The following is a 17,604-nucleotide window of genomic DNA, read 5'->3' as shown; positions in this document are numbered from 1 at the left end:
TTCCCTCCGTCTGGCGGGAGTAAGCGAGACTGAAGGAGAAAGCGGGGTGGGAGGGCGCGTTGAGAAGGTCCCGCGCCTGCGCGGTGAGGCCTGTCTGACCGACCTTCAGCGGGGCCGGTATCACCATGTTCTCTCGGGCGGGCGTCGCGGGGCTCTCGGCCTGGGCCGTGCAGCCGCAATGGTATGGCAGCTTGCGGAAGGACCGGGAGGGTTGCGAGGAATGGAAGAGCTCGGTCAGGGGGAGGCGGAAGCGAGTGGAGGCGAGTGGGGCTGGACGAGGGTCTCAGGGCCTGCCAGGCCTCCTGTCCCGCGGAGGCCCCGGGAAGCCCGGGCTGCAGGAAGCGCCTCCGATCCGGGGAGGGCGCGCGAAGGGACTGCGGTGACAGCAGGGTCTCGCCACGTCTCCTGAGGCGGGGTGGGGCGGAGTGAGGGCCACGAGGAGCGGTCATCCGGGACCTCGGGGTTGAGACTTTAGTCCCAACTGATTACAGGGCTGGTCTTGGATTCACTCAGCTAATACCCACTTAGGGAGCTCCTACTGCGTGCCAGGTGGCGAGTATCGTGGAGGCTTTACCCGGGCGCACAAAGTGAGGGGGAGGGGGGACCTAGGGCAAGGTCTAGGGGAAGGTTAAGTTGTGCTGTGCGTCCTTGACGCCTTTTGAAACCTTCTGGTGCTGGACAGGGTTTGCTTGAGCCAGGAAGGGCTGTTCGATTCAGCCAGAACGCGTGTTAAGCACTTAACATGTAGCAGGCTCTTTGCCGGGCACTGCGGAATAAATAAGTGTCCTCGTGGGTTTACGGGAGTTGGGGTGCAGACGGGACCTTAAGAATCCGCCTGATGGCGATCGGAAGGGAAAGACAACCTAGCACTATCTTGAAACCATTATGCTGAAGCAGTAACCCTGCAAGGTCATGAAATTGTCCCAAGGTCCCCAGGATGTGGGGCTTTTGAGCACCATCTGTAACTGCAGTGCAAGTTTAAGGATTTTAAACATTGGTTTCTGGGGGGGGGGGGGGGGGGGAGGGGGGACTGTATATTAGAGGGCCAAGCAGTAGGCAGGTAAACGTTGGTTTGTGGGTGGTACCGTATAGTAGGATGAAATGTCTTAAAGCTAGACAGAGTCTGAAAGAATTGCAGACACGGTGCTAAGGGGATTATTGGCTAAAAGCAAGCTGAGTGTAGCAATTCCCCGGTTTTACGTAAAGGAAGAATTCTAACGAGCCGCAGTGCTAAACTAGGTTTTTGTGTCCTGATTTATGTGAAGGGACTGTAAGACATTAATTGAAATAGGTACGTTTTTCATTACGCAAAGAATCATCACCATATTCAAAATTTTTAGGGTAATGGGGGAATGAAATCTGATGTGAATACTTGCGCAGAACTGTTGGTGGATTTGCCTGCCGAGTCAGATTTGTTTGTAAAATTGAAAAAGAGCATTCGTGGGAACTAAGTCAACTTAGTTGGATTCTCGGTCATGTAGGTTGTCCCATTTGTTAGGCACTCAGCACACAGTTGTTGGGTGCCTGCCCTGCGCCAAGTTGGTAGCGTGGAAAGTACTGAAAAGTGATGGCCTTAAGCTCTGTGGGTCAGCCTTTAAGAAATGGAAAGAGTTCTGAAACAAGGACAAAATACTTTGCATAAAATTGTAGCAATGACTTTTTTAGAAACCGTGTAAGACAATTTGGAGATCTTATAGTAAAGGATTGTCCTAAATAAATAAGAGTTGTTTGACACTTTGACACAACCACCACTGGGCTCCTAAATTGGACCCTACATTGGCAAATACAGGTTGTAGTCCGACCTTGATCTCTTTAGAATGCTGGTTTTAAATTGGTAGGTTATGAATATTCATCAAACGTTGACAAAGCATTTTCATGTATCCCATTACTCTGGGTGCCCTTTTGGTCCCCACTCATAATTGCCTTTTAAATTCAGAAATGAAAACCATCTTAATGTTTCACACCCCACAGAATTAATTTGGAAGGGGAGAAAAATAGCTTTGCCTCTACAAAACCATGAAGGGGCATTTCCTCTGTTGTGTTTTGGTTACTAGAAACTTTAAAGGGGCGCCTGGGTGGCTCAGTCGATTAGGCGTCTGACTTCAGCTCAGGTCATGATCTCACAGTCTGTGAGCCCCGCGTCAGGCTCTGGGCTGACGGCTCAGAGCCTGGAGCCTGCTTCGGATTCTGTGTCTCCCTCTCTCTCTGCCCCTCCCCTGCTCATGCTCTGTCTCTCCCTGTCTCAAAAATAAATAAAAAACATTTAAAAAAAAAAAAGAAACTTTAAAAATGCAATTTGTTAGGGGTGCCTGGGTGGCCCAGTCGGTTGAATGTCCGACTTCGGCTCACGTCATGATCTCACAGTCTGTGGGTTTGAGCCCCGTGTCAGGCTCTGTGCTGACAGCTCAGAGCCTGGAGCCTGCTTTGGATTCTGTGTCTCCCCTCTCTCTGACCCTCCCCTGCTCATGCTGTCTCTCTCTGTCTCAAAAATAAATAAAAACATTAAAAAAATTTTTTTAATGCAGTTCATTATTATAGTTTTTATTTCAGGGAGGTTAGCTTACTAACATTGACTAAATATTAGGCTTAATTAAAGTCTTAGTGAAATTATGTTAATTGTTTAGGATATCAGTAAAATACCCTAAACTTCAGGAAATTAAACTTGTTTTAAAGTAGCATATGGGGCGCCTGGGTGGCGCAGTCGGTTGAGCGTCCGACTTCAGCCAGGTCACGATCTCGCGGTCCGTGAGTTCGAGCCCCGCGTCGGGCTCTGGGCTGATGGCTCAGAGCCTGGAGCCTGTTTCCGATTCTGTGTCTCCCTCTCTCTCTGCCCCTCCCCCGTTCATGCTCTGTCTCTCTCTGTCCCAAAAATAAATAAACGTTGAAAAAAAAATTAAAAAAAAAAATAAAGTAGCATATAAGGAAATGGAAATAAGAAATTTGGGGAACGGTCTTCAAATTAGGGGAAATACATTTCTGTTTCCTCGTCTTCCACATTCTCTGAAATGGAACTGTTATACAGTAGCATGCCAACAGCCATAAATTGAATTATACACACTGACAAGGAAGGGAGATGCATTTCAGGAGAGGAAAGGCAGATTGCATTCTGAGATTGAGGTAGCAGATATTTGCTTGTAAATGTAAGAAAATGTGAGGCATCAGGGTGTAGGCAGGAGACCCACTCTGGAGCCAAGTACCAGGATTTGAATCTTGACGGCCACTCACCTAACTCACGCTGCACAAGTTACTCACTGTCTCTGCCACCGTTTCTTCCTTTGTTAAACGGAGGTAATAATCGTGCACAGTTCATTGGGTCAGACTGGAGATTAAGCGAGTCCGTATTTGTAAAGAACAAGCGTGGTGGGGGAATGCTGGTGTGGTTCCAGATAATATAAACTCAAAGATGAAGAAAGCTTGATGCAGTTCCTACATAAAAATGGTTACCATACTTGCCAACAAGACTGGATCTTCCTGGGTGGTCGTTGGTGAAGAAGGGCCAGGGAGTCGTCGTTTGGTGGAAAGGCAGGTGATGGACTTTCATACAATCATTTACTGTTAGAATTAGACCTACTTCGTAATTTTCCTTAAGAATTTGTTGCTGCTGCTTCCTTGATGTTTATATTATATGACAGTATACACCTTAACCTTCTTTCAAACTACACTTCAAATGAATCATTCACCTAGCAACCTCACTCCCTCCTCCACTACTTACAGCTTTGCTAATAATGCTGTATGATCACGGCACTTGATGATAATCCACAACCTGTGATTTTTCTATCCACTGTATTTGATAGGTTTCAAGTTTTTCCAGTAATCTCCTGAGATTTCTCAGGACGTGATGTGGTTTTCCAGAACATACAGCTGATTCAGAACTTTGTCTTCATTTGCAAAAATTATATATACGGCCAGCTGCGCCAAAAGAAAGTTGGGATCATCTTATGGTTATTCTGTATGTACTCCAATTATACTTAAAGTAACCTACGGGCGCCTGGTGGCTCAGTCAGTTAAGCGTCTGACTTCCGCTCAGGTTACGATCTCGCGGTTCGAGGGTTTGAGCCCTGCATCAGGCTCTGCTTACATCTCAGAGCCTGGAGCCTGCTTCAGATTCTGTCTCCCTCTCTCTCCGCCCCTCCCTTGCTCATGCTCTCTCTCTCTCTCTCTCTCTCTCTCTCTCAAAAATAGTAAAAAAAAAAAAAAAAAAAAGAATAATAAAGTAACACACACGTCTTTAGAACTGAATGAAAGCTAAACATGATGAGAGCACTTCAAAATGGGAACATAGGGCATGTACACAGCATAAAGAATCACAAGAGATCTTACCTCTTCATACCGCTCACCCAGGATACTTAAGGAAACCGGAACATTTTGTGTTCATCCAAATATGGCATGCAATTCAGATTTATTCCCTGTGCCATTCTCTGACAAGAAACTTGTGTCTGTTAAATTGGAATATTTGCCTAAAACCGTAATGTCCAATGTTTCCTTACAGTCTGTAAATTTAGAATGTTTGGGGTGAAAATTTTGATATACCCCCCCAAAATCATCAAAAGTGATGTTGCTTTTCAAATGCCATTATGAAAAAATGTTAAGGGAATGGTCAGTATGTCAGGTAAGTCTGTAATGGAATAGCAGAGCTTGTCACTATTTGACAGCTCTTCTCTTTTCCAGCACTGGATCCATTCTTATAACCTAATCTAACACTTTTCATGCAGTCTCCTTCCTCTTTATATTTCTTTCTCTGTGGCTGCGTAATACTGGTAAAGTACGTTAAGTCAAGAGATTTTTTTTTTTAATTTTTTTTTTAACGTTTATTTATTTTTGAGACAGAGAGAGACAGAGCATGAACGGGGGAGGGGCAGAGAGAGAGGGAGACACAGAATCGGAGGCAGGCTCCAGGCTCTGAGCCATTAGCCCAGAGCCCGACGTGGGGCTCGAACTCATGGACTCATGGACCGCAAGATCTTGACCTTAGCCGAAGTCGGACGCTTAACCGACTGAGCCACCCAGGTGCCCCAAGAGATTTTTAAAAACAACAGTTTTGGTTATAATCTTCCAGATTTTTTTTTATGCACATAAACAATCAAAAAATTAGATGATATAACAATTTCATAATCTACGTTTTTGAAGGTGTTGTTAACAGACTTTATTTTTTAGTACAGTCCCAGACTTACAGAAATATTGAGCCTATAGTACAGAGAGTTCCATACACCCACGTCCCACTCTGGACAGGTTCTCCACTTACTAACATCTTGCATTAAGTAGCATGTTACATGTACTACAATTAATGAGACAATATTGATATATTATTAAGGTGCATAGTTTCATTAAGGTCACTCTTTGTTGTATGTTCTGTGGTTTTTGACAAATGGATAATGACACGTATCTACCATTATAGTATCATACAGAATGGTTTCAGTGCCCTAAAAATCTCTCCCCGAAATCCCGGCAACTACTGATCTTTTTACTCTTGCTATAGTTTTGTCTTTTCTGGAATGTCAGGTAGTTGGAATGATACAGGATATAGCCATTCAGATGGGCTTCTTCGCTTAGCAGTAGACAAAGTTCCTCCTCCGTGTCTTTTGTGGCTTGACAGCTCGTTCATTTTTACTGCTGAATAACTCCACTGTATGGATGTACCAGTTTGTTTCTCGATTGGTTCGCGTATTGAAAGACATATTGGTTGCTTCCGGGTTTTGGCAATGGTGAATAAAACTGCTTATAAACGTTTGTGTGCAGGTTTTTGCGTAGACCTGTTTTCAGCTCAGTTGGGTAAATACCTAGCAGTATGATTGCTGTATCCTATGCTAAGACTGTTTAGATTTATAAGGAACTGAAGCCATCTTCCAAAGCAGCCGTGCCATTTTGCATTCCCACCAGCAGGCAGTGGGAGTTCCTGTTGCTACATGCACATCCTTGTCATCATTTGGAATTGCCTTTTTTTTTTTTTAATATAGCCATTCTTGGGGTGCCTGGGTGGCTCGGTTGGTTAAGCATCCGTGACTCTTGATCTCGGCTCAAGTCATGATCTCATGATTAGGTGCGATTGAGCCCCACGTTGGGCCCTGCACTGACAACGGGGCACCTGCTTGGGATTCTCTCTCTGCTCTCCCCTGCTTGCGTATGCACACATGTTCTCTTTCTCTAACTAAATAAAAACAAAATAAAAATGTAGCCATTCTTCTTCCTGCGTAGTGGTGTTTCACTGTTTTCATTTGTAATTCCCTAATGACTGCATAGCTGAGTATCTTTTGTATATGCTTATCTGCCATCTGCCTGTGTGCCTCTGTGAGGTTTGTGTTCAGATCTTTTGTTCATTTTTTATTTGGGTGGTTTTCTTACTGAGTTTTAAGAGTTCTTTGTATATTTTAGATAACAGGCCTTTATCAGATATGTGTTTTGCAAACATTTTCTCCTGGTGTGTGGCTTCTGTTGACGGTGTCTTTTGCAGACCAGAAATTTTTAAAATTAATAAAGTCCAGCTTGATCATTGTTTTTCTTCCATGGATCATGCTTTTCATGTTTTATGTTAAAACTTACATATTATCCAAGGCACCTCGATTTTCTCCTGTGATACCATGTAGAAGTTTCATAGTTTTGTGTCTTACATTTATTTAGACCTATGATTCATTTCAAGTCAATTTTTGTGAAAGGTATAGGATTAATTATCTAATTAATTATTAATATTGATAATTATTAATTATCAATATTTTTGCATATGGATGTCCAGTGTTCAGTACCAATGTAGAAAACAGTATCCTTTCTCCATTTAATTTCCTTTGCTGCTTTACCAAACATGAACCAGTTGACTGTATTTGTATGGTTCTATTTCTGGGCTCTTTTTTCCCCCCTGTGCTGTATCGTTTGTTCCCCTGACGTATTCCATAACTGGAAGCCTGTGTCTCCCACTGCCCTTCACCCATTTTGCCCAACCCCCCCCTCCTCCACCCTTCAGTTTTGTTCTCTGCATTATAGGTCTCTGTCTACTTTTTGTTTGTGTATTTGTTGGTTTTTGTTTTCAATTTCACTAATTAGTGAAATTTTTGAGCTCTCTCCTGTCTTCCACTGATCATTTGTCCACATTGTCTTAGGATTACTGTAACTTCATAGAAAGTCTTGAAATCAGGTAGTGTCCCTTCTCAGGCTTTGTTCTTCAATATTGTGTCGGCTCTTCTGGGTGTTTCGCTTTGCCAAATAAATGTTAAAATCAGTTTGTTGATATATACAAAATAACTTGTTGAGGTGTTTCTCTAAAATTGTATTCATCGAGTTGGGAAGAAGTGATACTTTAGCAACATTGAATCTTCCTATTTATGAATGTGGAATCTCTCACCATTTATTTAGATCTTTTTTTTCATCAGTTTTGTAGTTTTCTTGGCACATATTTTGTTCTGTTTATATGTAGTTTTTTTCCTGTGTTTTTTTGTTGTAAAATATACATAACATTAAATTTACCATCATAATCATTTATAAGTCTACAGTTCTATGATACTGTTTCTCTAATTTGAAATTCCAATTGTTCATAGCTGCTATAAAAAAATGAAATTGATTTTTGTATATATTGACCTTGTTCCCTACAACCTTACTGTAATTGGTTCCAGGAGGTTTTTTGCCAATTCTTTGGGATTTTCTGTCTTTTCTACAGACAGTTGTTTTCTACAGACAGTTGTGCCATTTTTAAACAAAGGCAGCTTTATTTTTTCCTTCCCGATCTATATACCTTTTATTTCCTGTTTTGTCTTAATGCATTAGCCAGGAATTCCAGTACAATGTTGAATAGGAGTTCTGAGAGGTTATCCTTGCCTCAGTCCCAATCTTAGGGGGAAGCTCCTAGTTTCTCATCATTAAATGAAGGGTTTTTTTTCTTTGTTTTGGTAGATGTTCTTTATTGGGCTCAGGAAGTTCTGTATTTGCTGAGAGTTTTTCTTTTTTCTTTTTTTTTACCATGAATAGGCATTAGATTTTGTCAAAAATTTTTTCTGCATCTATTGACTGTATGATTTTTCTTAAATGGTGAACCAGCCTTGCATACCTGGAATAAATCCCACTTGATCGTGGTGTATAATTCTTTTTAATACGTTGTTGGATCCAATGTGCTATTCTTTATTGAGGAATTGTGCGTCTGTGTTGATGAGAGGTAATGTCCTCTAATTTTCATTTCTTATGATGATTTTATCTGGTTGATACTAGGGTAATGTTGACTTTAGAGGATTAGGAAATGGTCCCTCTTCTTCTCTCCTTTGGCACCAACTTCCATGCTCCATCAGTTACAGATCTGTCTGTACCTGAAAGTCTCAAAAATCTCACGTGTTTTCCAAACCCATTGGACCTCAAAGCCATTTCCACCTCATCCTAGGGTCTTTATAAATGTCATTTTCGTTAAAAGTCGTTACCTCCGGTGAGATCATCCCCACCCAGTTTTTCGGTCTTGGTTAATGACAACACTGTCTACTCAGGTCATGAAATTAGAAATCATTCTTATTGTTTTCCTTTTCACTCTTAAGAACTTGCCATAAACCTAGGCTCCTGCTGCTTTGCCAACGTGTTTAGTTCAGGTTCTTGCTGCAGCAGCCCTGTGAGTCTCCATGTCGTCAATATTCCAACGTCATTGTATGCTTGTCACTGACTTTATGTTTGGTGACACATTGTCTTATTTAGGAGGGCAGCACTCCTCTTGTATTTATCTCTCATGTGTGTGTGTGCACATTTAAGTCAAATCTGTATTTATTTATTTTGGGGGGTGGGGGCAGAGGAGAGAGAATCTCAAGCAGGCCCCACGCTCAGGTGTGCACCTGAGCTGAAATCAAGAGTTGGACACTCAACTGACTGAGCCACCCAGGTGCCCCTAAATCAAATCATTTTTACTTTTGTGCATTAGCACTTTAATCATGAAGACTAGAAAGATATTTAATGCAAATCTTTAGTTCTACGAATCTTGTTTATGAGGTAATAGCATGCTTCTCGTGGTCACAGACCATGTCCTGGAGCATAGTAGCTGCTTGGTACATGGCACCTGGCTGGCTCACTTGGTTAAGTGTTCAGCTTTGGATTTCGGCTCAGGTCATGATCTCACAGTTTGAGAGGTCAAGCCCCCCCCAATCAGGCTCTGCACTGACAAGGTGGAGCCAGCTCGGGATTCTTTCTCTCCCCCTCTTTCTAATCCACCCTGGTTCAAGCTTGCGTTCTGTCTCAAAATAAATAAATAAACTTAAAAAAACTTAAAAGTATATATATTTAAAAAATGAAAATAAACTGTACTTTCACACATGTGATCATGTTAGAATGTATAATTGATCCTAAGTGTTGCTATGAAAAGGTTTCAGTGAACTAAGGAAGTCAAGGTAGCATTTTCAACGTGGCTGACCATGGTTTTAGGTATAGCTGGATAGCCTAACAAGGGGCAGGACTTTCCTATTGTGGAAACAGTCTAGGCAAAGGTGGGACTAGACATGTGTGAACACCATTTGACTGCACTGGAAGCTTTGTGTTGTTGGCTCAAACAAAATGAGGGCTTTGGTGATAGGGTTTGGTGTCCGTATTAAGGACTAAATATATATAAGTATGTGTTTATAAATATATGTTTGTATGTATATGAATATATGTATACGTCCTGCACGTGATGGATTGTTTCTTTATGGGGCAGTGTTTAAATTTATTAACTTTGAAGGTTTCTCTTGTATAGTAGGGTGATTTTTCAATAAACTAAAATATTTTTAAAACCTTTATTTTCAGGATCCAAGTTCGAAATATGGCAACATTAAAAGATAGTAAGTACTTCATCTCAATATGTAATTAAGAAAAACCAAACTTTGACAAATAATCAAAAATAGGCTGCTTTAGCCCATTGTATGTTTGGTCAAATTTGATAAAATGAATCTAGGTCTTACGTGTATGACATTGACCTTGTTTTAGAAAAGACCAGCATGAGGTGACACGTGGTTGTTCCGATGCTGTCGTCCGTAGAATGACAACAATGTGACTAGAGAAAACTGTATGTAAATGTTGTAAGAGTATAATGTCCTGCTGTCTGCGGCCATCCCGCCTGTCCTGTCCTCCGTGGCAGCCAGGCTTCGCCTTTGCTCAGTACGCATTCTGACTTGAAGCCTCATTTAGCATCATGCTGTTGCCTGATGGCCTAAGTGCTGATTATTCTACCTGGCAGTTTAGAAAGATATTTCAATAAATTTCACAAGTGAAATGATAACTCTATTATCGTAACAGCACTTCTGTTTTTCAGTTACCAGACGGCTAAAGTCGATCAAAAACATCCAGAAAATTACCAAGTCTATGAAAATGGTGGCAGCAGCAAAATACGCCCGAGCCGAGAGGGAGCTGAAACCAGCACGAGTGTATGGAGTAGGATCTTTGGGTAAGAGAAGAGGACATGACAGATTAGGAGGAACCCTGAACATGAAGGTCACCACTGATGACTTTTATCTGGTGCTTACCGTGATGACAGGCCTGTTCTGAGTATTTGACATCACTGGTTTTTCACAGCAGCCTACGAGGGTCAGAGCTCCCGCTTCACAGATGAGAAACCCTGAAGTCGGGTCGCTTGCCCAGGGTCACCTCCCGACCTGGTTTGGCATCAAAGCCTGTCTGTGTGTTAACCACTGTATGTGGCTCTGTGAATGCTGAAAGTACTCCGAAAATCTTCCTAGATTATTAAATATTCAATCAGGAAATGGGAAATGCGGTGCATTCAGATCAGGTGCTTGACTTTGTCCTGTTGGACTGTGATGTGCGGGGTGGGGAGGTGGTCCCTGCAGTGGAAATGACTGAGCAGGCACGGATGGGACTCATGACGGCATGAGTGGAATGTTTGAACGGCAACCACAAAGAAGGCAAAATTTGCTTGTTTCCAAATTGGAGAAAATTCACGTCTCATCTGTGTGTTAATGTATCTACCTATTAGATGTAAATCGCCTTGTGCAGTTTTCCTGTGTTCTTCCATATTTTTTAAACATCCGTTCCTACTGGCAAAATTATTGCGTGAGAAAAGGATAGAGCACTAGGCCCGGGTGGAAACGGCGACTCACTTTAATAACAGCACGGTTAGTTTCACGCAGCAGGTACGGAGGAGAGTTGATAGGTTGGTTTCCGCGATCCTGATCACCTCCAGCCGTTTGCTCTCATCAGTCCTATTCGCTGCACAAGAAATACATAGCACGTAGTTGGTGGCCTAGTAAAGATTGGTTGGTAAATCACTGTAGCCTGTTTGTATGAAAAGAGAAAGTCATTTCACGATTCACCTCTCTCGCTGATATGAGTGAGTATAATAAATTTGTTTCCCTCCAAAGTCTATAACTACAAAATTATCTAATAAAGAAGAAACTGCCTTAGATGTCAAATTAGACTATTTGTGATAAAATAGTAAAAATTCAAGCCAAGGCTGCCAATCTGTTCTGAAGTCCTTTATACCAGATATTAACTGCTAGATATTAAGTGGCTGATCGTTGTAAATATTTAAAGTCTTCCAGCAGGCATCTTACGCTGCACAAATATAAAACGTAAAAAGAGACTTAAAGAAATAATCTCGCTGCTCTCCTGCACTTTGGAGTCTTCGCTTTCTGCTTTCTCGTGGAGGGTTCTTGGGTGCTGGCATATGAGAATCACCGCTCTGTAATGAAACAGGGAGCAGCAGGACTTTGGTTGAAACAGGTGAATGTGGCGGCCAGGAAAATGCACCGTGCGGCGGCGAGGGCACTGGCCACGCGAGCTCACCCTGCACTTGCACCCCGGCCACGCTCCCGTGGCCTGGGCTGAGCCGGTACCAGAGCCGGCGGGAGACTCAGGCAGGCACATTCCAGGGAGACTTGCGGCTCCTCGGCAGGCAGACTCGCTGAACTTCTCCTAAACGGCACAGCGGTCTGGGAAGCTGCCACCCAACCTCTCTTCCCTCTTTCCTGAGGGTCAAACCTGCGTCATAATGTGATGGCTCGTTTGTCTCCTTCCTGCCTCCTCCCACAGCCACTTCCTCTCCTTCCCCCATAAATCCCCTCAAAATCCTGTTTGATCAACTCTTGGCCTGTGCTGCTTAGAAAACTAGACTAGCCAAGCAAGGTCGTTAAAGCAGTCCCCAAAATAAAGTGGCATGTGGGGCACCTGGGTCGCTCAGTCGGTTGAGCGTCTGACTTCGGCTCAGGTCACGATCCTCACGGTTTGTGAGTTCGAGCCCCGCGTTGGGCTCTGTGCTGACAGCTCGGAGCCTGGAGCCTGCTTCTGATTCTGTGTCTCCCTCTCTCTCTGCCTCTCCCCTGCTTTACACTGTCTCTCTCTCAAAAATAAACATTAAAAAAAATTTTTTTTAATAAAAAAAAATATAGTGTCATCTGCTATTTTAATGCCAACAGTTTATAAGAGGCTTGATATGCAGATTATATGAGCACGTCAGTAAATATTTGCTTCCTACTTTTTTGGTTATATACTGAATATTTATTTGCATTCTTCAGAAGTCTGCCATCTAGATAAGCTGGTACTCTAATTCAGGCCCCTTTACAAGTTCTTTAATTACACTAGAGATTTCTTTTAGTCAGTACTTGAGGTAAATTGGCCATTAAGTGGCCCTTATCATATAGAGCCTTTATCATACAGACATTTAAACCTTTATGGTTTTCAACCGGATTGTAAATGGAGTAAGTACAGTTTTGATTACATTAGTTAGATGCCACCTAAATGTAACTTCGTGATTTTGAAAACAGCCAACTTGTAAATAGGAATTATTGCTGTATTTGGCGTGCCTTACATATTTTAAAATTCTTGCTTTTGTTTGTTTGTATTTAAGCTCTGTATGAGAAAGCTGATATTAAGGCGCCTGAAGACAAGAAGAAACACCTCCTAATTGGCGTGTCCTCTGATCGAGGGCTCTGTGGTGCTATTCATTCCTCGGTTGCCAAACAGATGAAAAATGAGGTGGCCACACTCACGGCAGCTGGGAAAGAAGTTATGCTTGTTGGAATTGGTGATAAAATCAGGGGTATACTTCACAGGTAATTTAGATCCCGTTTATGTTTAGATGGGCACAAGCATGAGTAAATGGGAGTGTCTTTGATGCTTAACGTCAGCAAGGTGTCTTTTTTTTCATTACCTGTTTTTATACCCCCAGAGAGGTCTTGGTTTTGTTTTTATTATTTCAGGAGTTTCAGAATATACAGATTTCTTCCATTATTTACTTGTGTTTCTCCTTCATCCAACCCGTAAGTGGAATGCAACAGGAAAAGCAAAAGCTGTTGGCCTTTTAAAACACATGAGGACTGGGGCGCCTGGGTGGCGCAGTCGGTTAAGCGTCCGACTTCAGCCAGGTCACGATCTCACGGTCTGTGAGTTCGAGCCCCGCATCAGGCTCTGGGCTGATGGCTCAGAGCCTGGAGCCTGTTTCCAATTCTGTGTCTCCCTCTCTCTCTGCCCCTCCCCCGTTCATGCTCTATCTCTCTCTGTCCCAAAAATAAATAAATGTTGAAAAAAAAAATTAAAAAAATAAATAAATAAATAAAAATAAAACACATGAGGACTCTGAGGAGCCAGCACCGCCTGGAAATGTCAGAAATGAACAGTAGTTAGTTGAGATCAGAAGAGAAATAAAGACATAGAGACATATAACACGAGAGAGGCCTGATTATTAGTTGTTAGTTCCCGCAGCCACTGCAATAACGATAGTGGATGGAGCAGCTCGATTCAGGGAACGCTCTCCTCTTTCCCCCCACCGCCCCAAAAAAGCCTGACCCACGGTGATAATACTTTTCCTTGTTCCCTGTGTTATTTCAGCAGAAATACTCCTTTAAATATTCTGTGTGATCTCCTGGTTCTCTTGTAGGACTCACTCTGACCAGTTTCTGGTGTCCTTCAAAGAAGTGGGAAGAAAACCTCCTACTTTTGGAGATGCGTCTGTCATTGCCCTTGAACTACTAAATTCCGGATATGAATTTGATGAAGGGTCTATCATCTTTAATCGGTTCAGGCAAGAAAAATTTAGTATTCAAAGCTTTTTACTGCTCGTGTTCCTATTTTAAAATAAGGAAATGCTTAGTGGACAGTTGAAAATATTGTGTTGAGGGACGCCTGGGGTAGCTCGGTTTGTTGAGCGTCTGACTCTTGATTTTAGCTCAGGTCACGATCCCAGGGTCATGGGATGGAGCCCCACGTCGGGCTCTGTGCTGAGTGTGGAACCTGCTTAAGATTCTCTCTCTCTCTCTCTCTCTCTCTCTCTCTCTCTCTCTCTCACTCTGCCCCACTCTTGGTCTCTCTCTCTAAAAATAAATGAAATAGGATTTTGAGGTTTACCTCTGCTTTATGATTTCTAGGTCTGTCATCTCCTACAAGACAGAAGAAAAGCCCATCTTTTCCCTGGATACCGTTGCAAGTGCCGGTAAGTGGTTTTTGTGTGAAAAGTGTTTTCTGTGTAGAAAGGAGAGATTGGCACGTTCAGGAAAACAGTGTTTGTTAGGATGGCCTGTCTCCGCGGGAGCACATGATGTTTGGCTCTTTCTGTCACCGTCCGTCAGTGGTTTCCATGATCATTAGTGACTCTCACTCCATTCCTTCATTAACTGAACGTAAATAAACAAGTCATTAGACTTGCTTTCTGTTCTCAGGGATCGGAGAGCCTAGCAGCATTGGCTCTGCAGGCTCTGGGGCCCCGCTGGATGAAGCACAGCACAGTCAGGAGCCCAGGGGCAGCCCTGTGAACGGTGCTCACAGTAATGCACACTGACCCACACGATTCTCTCGTCTCAGCATTTGAGTGGCGTCATCATTGCTCAGTGAAGCATCCTAGACATAGTATTCTAGAACCGATGTTACTTTCCTGAGGCGTTCTCCCTTTCTACATATTTCATCTGTTGAGGTGTACGCTTTGTAACATTTCGATGTGCCTGAAGTTGGGGGACGCTTCTGCTGGCCAGTGGCGGGTCATTTTTAATTGACGATGGTATTTCTTTCTTAATAGTGTACGGTAGGGGTTATCAGCCATAGTGTTTTAAGTCTGATGCACCACAGTACTGTTAAGATGAGTGTCGGCTTCTAATTCTGCCCCCCTTCGATGTTCCACTTCCCTCGCATTCTCCCGATGGACACGTGCAGGCTTCCCCAATAATCACATGGCTAATTTGGGATTTTTGTATTCCACTATACGAGTGTCGGTTTTGTCATTAATTCTTTTGTGAAAACCTACACCCACAGATTTGTTGAGTGTTTGCTGACGTTGTGCCAGGCACTCTGATGCCCGAGGACTTCAGAACCGTGAAATGCAGTGACGTTACTTTAATTGTTGGCTTCTTCGTTTTTATTAGGCGTTTGCAGTGAAATATCAAATGCTTTGTTTACACATTATGTTGCGCTGAAAATCTGCTATAATCGGTAGTGTGGAAATGGATGAAACTTTTAGAGCTGAGTGTTTTCACCTGTCTTACCTTGTTTTCTGCTCTGTAATTAGTGAGGTGTTTATTGGTAGGCTGCCTTGATGAAATCACTGTGCGCTGCATAACTTCAAGGAAATGTCTGACTCGTCTTAACAGAGAGCATGAGTGTCTATGATGATATCGATGCTGACGTGCTGCGCAATTACCAAGAATACGCCTTGGCCAACATCATCTACTATTCTCTAAAGGAGTCCACCACGAGTGAGCAGAGTGCGAGGATGACGGCCATGGACAACGCCAGCAAGAATGCCTGTAAGTGCGCGGCGGATCTCTTCCGAGAGGCTTCTCTTGCTGGGAGTGGCATGAACACCTTGCCTCAAATCATCACCGTTAACTAGACCAGGAAACAAAAGAGCGAGGATCTCGCCCCGGTTCTGCCGCTGATTCTATGACATTTTTGACCAATGATCCTCTCTCTCCTTGAATTTTCTTATCTGGAAAGATAAAAAAAAAAAACTAATGTTCTCTGCCTTAAAAGAAGTACGTCTTACTTGGCAGGCAGTAAAGTTGCAAGTATTTTGAAAAGGTATCCGTGGAAGTGGTAAAAATACCTTCCTGAAATTCTTTTGAGAGGCCAGTTCGGGTGCCCCAAGCCATGAAGCAACATACACCTGTGAACGTATTAATGAACAAGTTATGGTCTCGTGGTGTTAGGCTTTGCTGACTAATCCTTCTGTTCTGTTCGCAGCGGAGATGATTGACAAACTGACTTTGACATTCAACCGCACCCGCCAGGCCGTCATCACGAAGGAGCTGATCGAAATCATCTCCGGCGCCGCGGCTCTGTAAGTAGTGGCGGGCGGCCTTCGCACGCCCTGCCTCGCCTCCCTGGGTCTGCCGGCTCACCGCCTGCATGTTTGAAAGTGTCAGTTTTGTTTCGCTAAAGGTAGAACGATCCGTTGCTTAACCTTGGAACCTACTCTTAGGATATAAAGATTTGGTGAGAAGGCCTGTCTGGTTTATTCTGCTTGTTTTAGCTCTACCTTTTGGGCTTAGTTTCTTCTTTTTAGAAATCAATATATTGCTAGCTCTCATTTTCCTAAAGCATTAGGAATAAGGATGTGGATAATCCTGTATCATTTATAAAATCTGTCTTCGGAACTTAAAACATCATAAACCAAGCTTTCGAAGTACAGGATTGGTTTGGGATTTGGTTTCACATAAATCTTGGGTTTTTTGGTAAATCTTGTAGAAACTGGTTCTTTACTTACTGAGTTTTCTATGTCAGTGTAAGATAACGTACCTTTTCCTTAAGAAAGTTTCTTGGTTGTCTAGATATGTTATTTGTTGTGAAATCACAGTTAAGAAAATGAGGATTCTGTTTTAAAAAATGACTAAATTGAACACCCACTATGTACTAGCTTCAGTGCTAGGGAGTGTCAAAGGGTGTGATACTTTCTGTCAAGGGATGGACATTCTAATAGCATAACAAACATAACGCAGGTACTTGTGATGCGTGATAGAATGCGTAGTAAGTTATCTTCGACTCGTTCTCACGCCCTACTAATTAGTCACTAAGTTTTATAAATTTTACCTTCAAATATGCCTTGAAGTTTTCCCCTTTATGCCCACTTAATGCAGATCCTTGTCATTTCTCTCCTGAATTAAAAAAAGATACCGAGTGCATAGTCATCCTGCAAAAATACCTTAGCGTGAGATATGTGATCCTGTTTTTCCTGGCCACCAATACTCTCCAGTCTAGTCTTACCACTACCGTTTCTCACTTCCCTTGAACTTCAACCACATGAATGTACTTCGCGGTCTACAAATATGTCATGTGCTTTTGCCTGAAATACCATTCTTTTCTTCCCCTTGCATCCTGGATTCTTCGGCTGACAGACTCCCATTTGTCTTGCCTGCTCTGAGAAAATCCTTTCTACCAGGAAAACCTCCTCCACAGTTTGGGTGGAGTGCCCTTCGTGAACATTCCATGCTTCCCTTTATCAACAATTACACTATTTTATTAGGAATTGCCTGTGTACTCCTGTGGCTTGGGAGCGGCCGTGTCTTACTTCTGTAGCCCTATCACCGGGCACATACTTCCCCAGTCAGTATTCGTTGAGCAAATGGGGGATGTTCCATAAGAAGTGGAAGTTCAGGGCACCTGGGGGGCTCCGTCGGTTAAGATCCAAGCACGATCTCACGGTTTGGGAGTTCGAGCCCCGCATTGGGCTGTCTGCACAGAGCCTGC

The 17,604-nt window shown here is 43.0% G+C and overlaps 1 protein-coding gene across 1 annotated transcript; it reads left to right on the top strand.

Annotated features, from left to right (window-relative positions):
- Nucleotides 1–27: 27 nt before the first annotated feature.
- On the top strand, nucleotides 28–16,202 carry ATP5F1C (ATP synthase F1 subunit gamma). The gene is made up of 8 exons (XM_025930225.2): nucleotides 28–181; nucleotides 9,730–9,764; nucleotides 10,235–10,366; nucleotides 12,782–12,986; nucleotides 13,811–13,954; nucleotides 14,298–14,362; nucleotides 15,510–15,665; nucleotides 16,102–16,202. The coding sequence occupies exons 1-8, from the start codon at nucleotides 126–128 to the stop codon at nucleotides 16,200–16,202; spliced, it is 894 nt and encodes a 297-aa protein (XP_025786010.1). The 5' UTR covers nucleotides 28–125.
- Nucleotides 16,203–17,604: the final 1,402 nt, after the last annotated feature.

This window comes from Puma concolor, chromosome B4 (genome assembly GCF_028749965.1).
Source record: "Puma concolor isolate L17-30 chromosome B4, mPumCon1.1.hap2, whole genome shotgun sequence".
NCBI classification, from domain to species: domain Eukaryota; kingdom Metazoa; phylum Chordata; class Mammalia; order Carnivora; family Felidae; genus Puma; species Puma concolor.
Note: the sequence above shows the minus strand (reverse complement) of the source record. Positions and strands in the feature narration are given on the sequence as shown.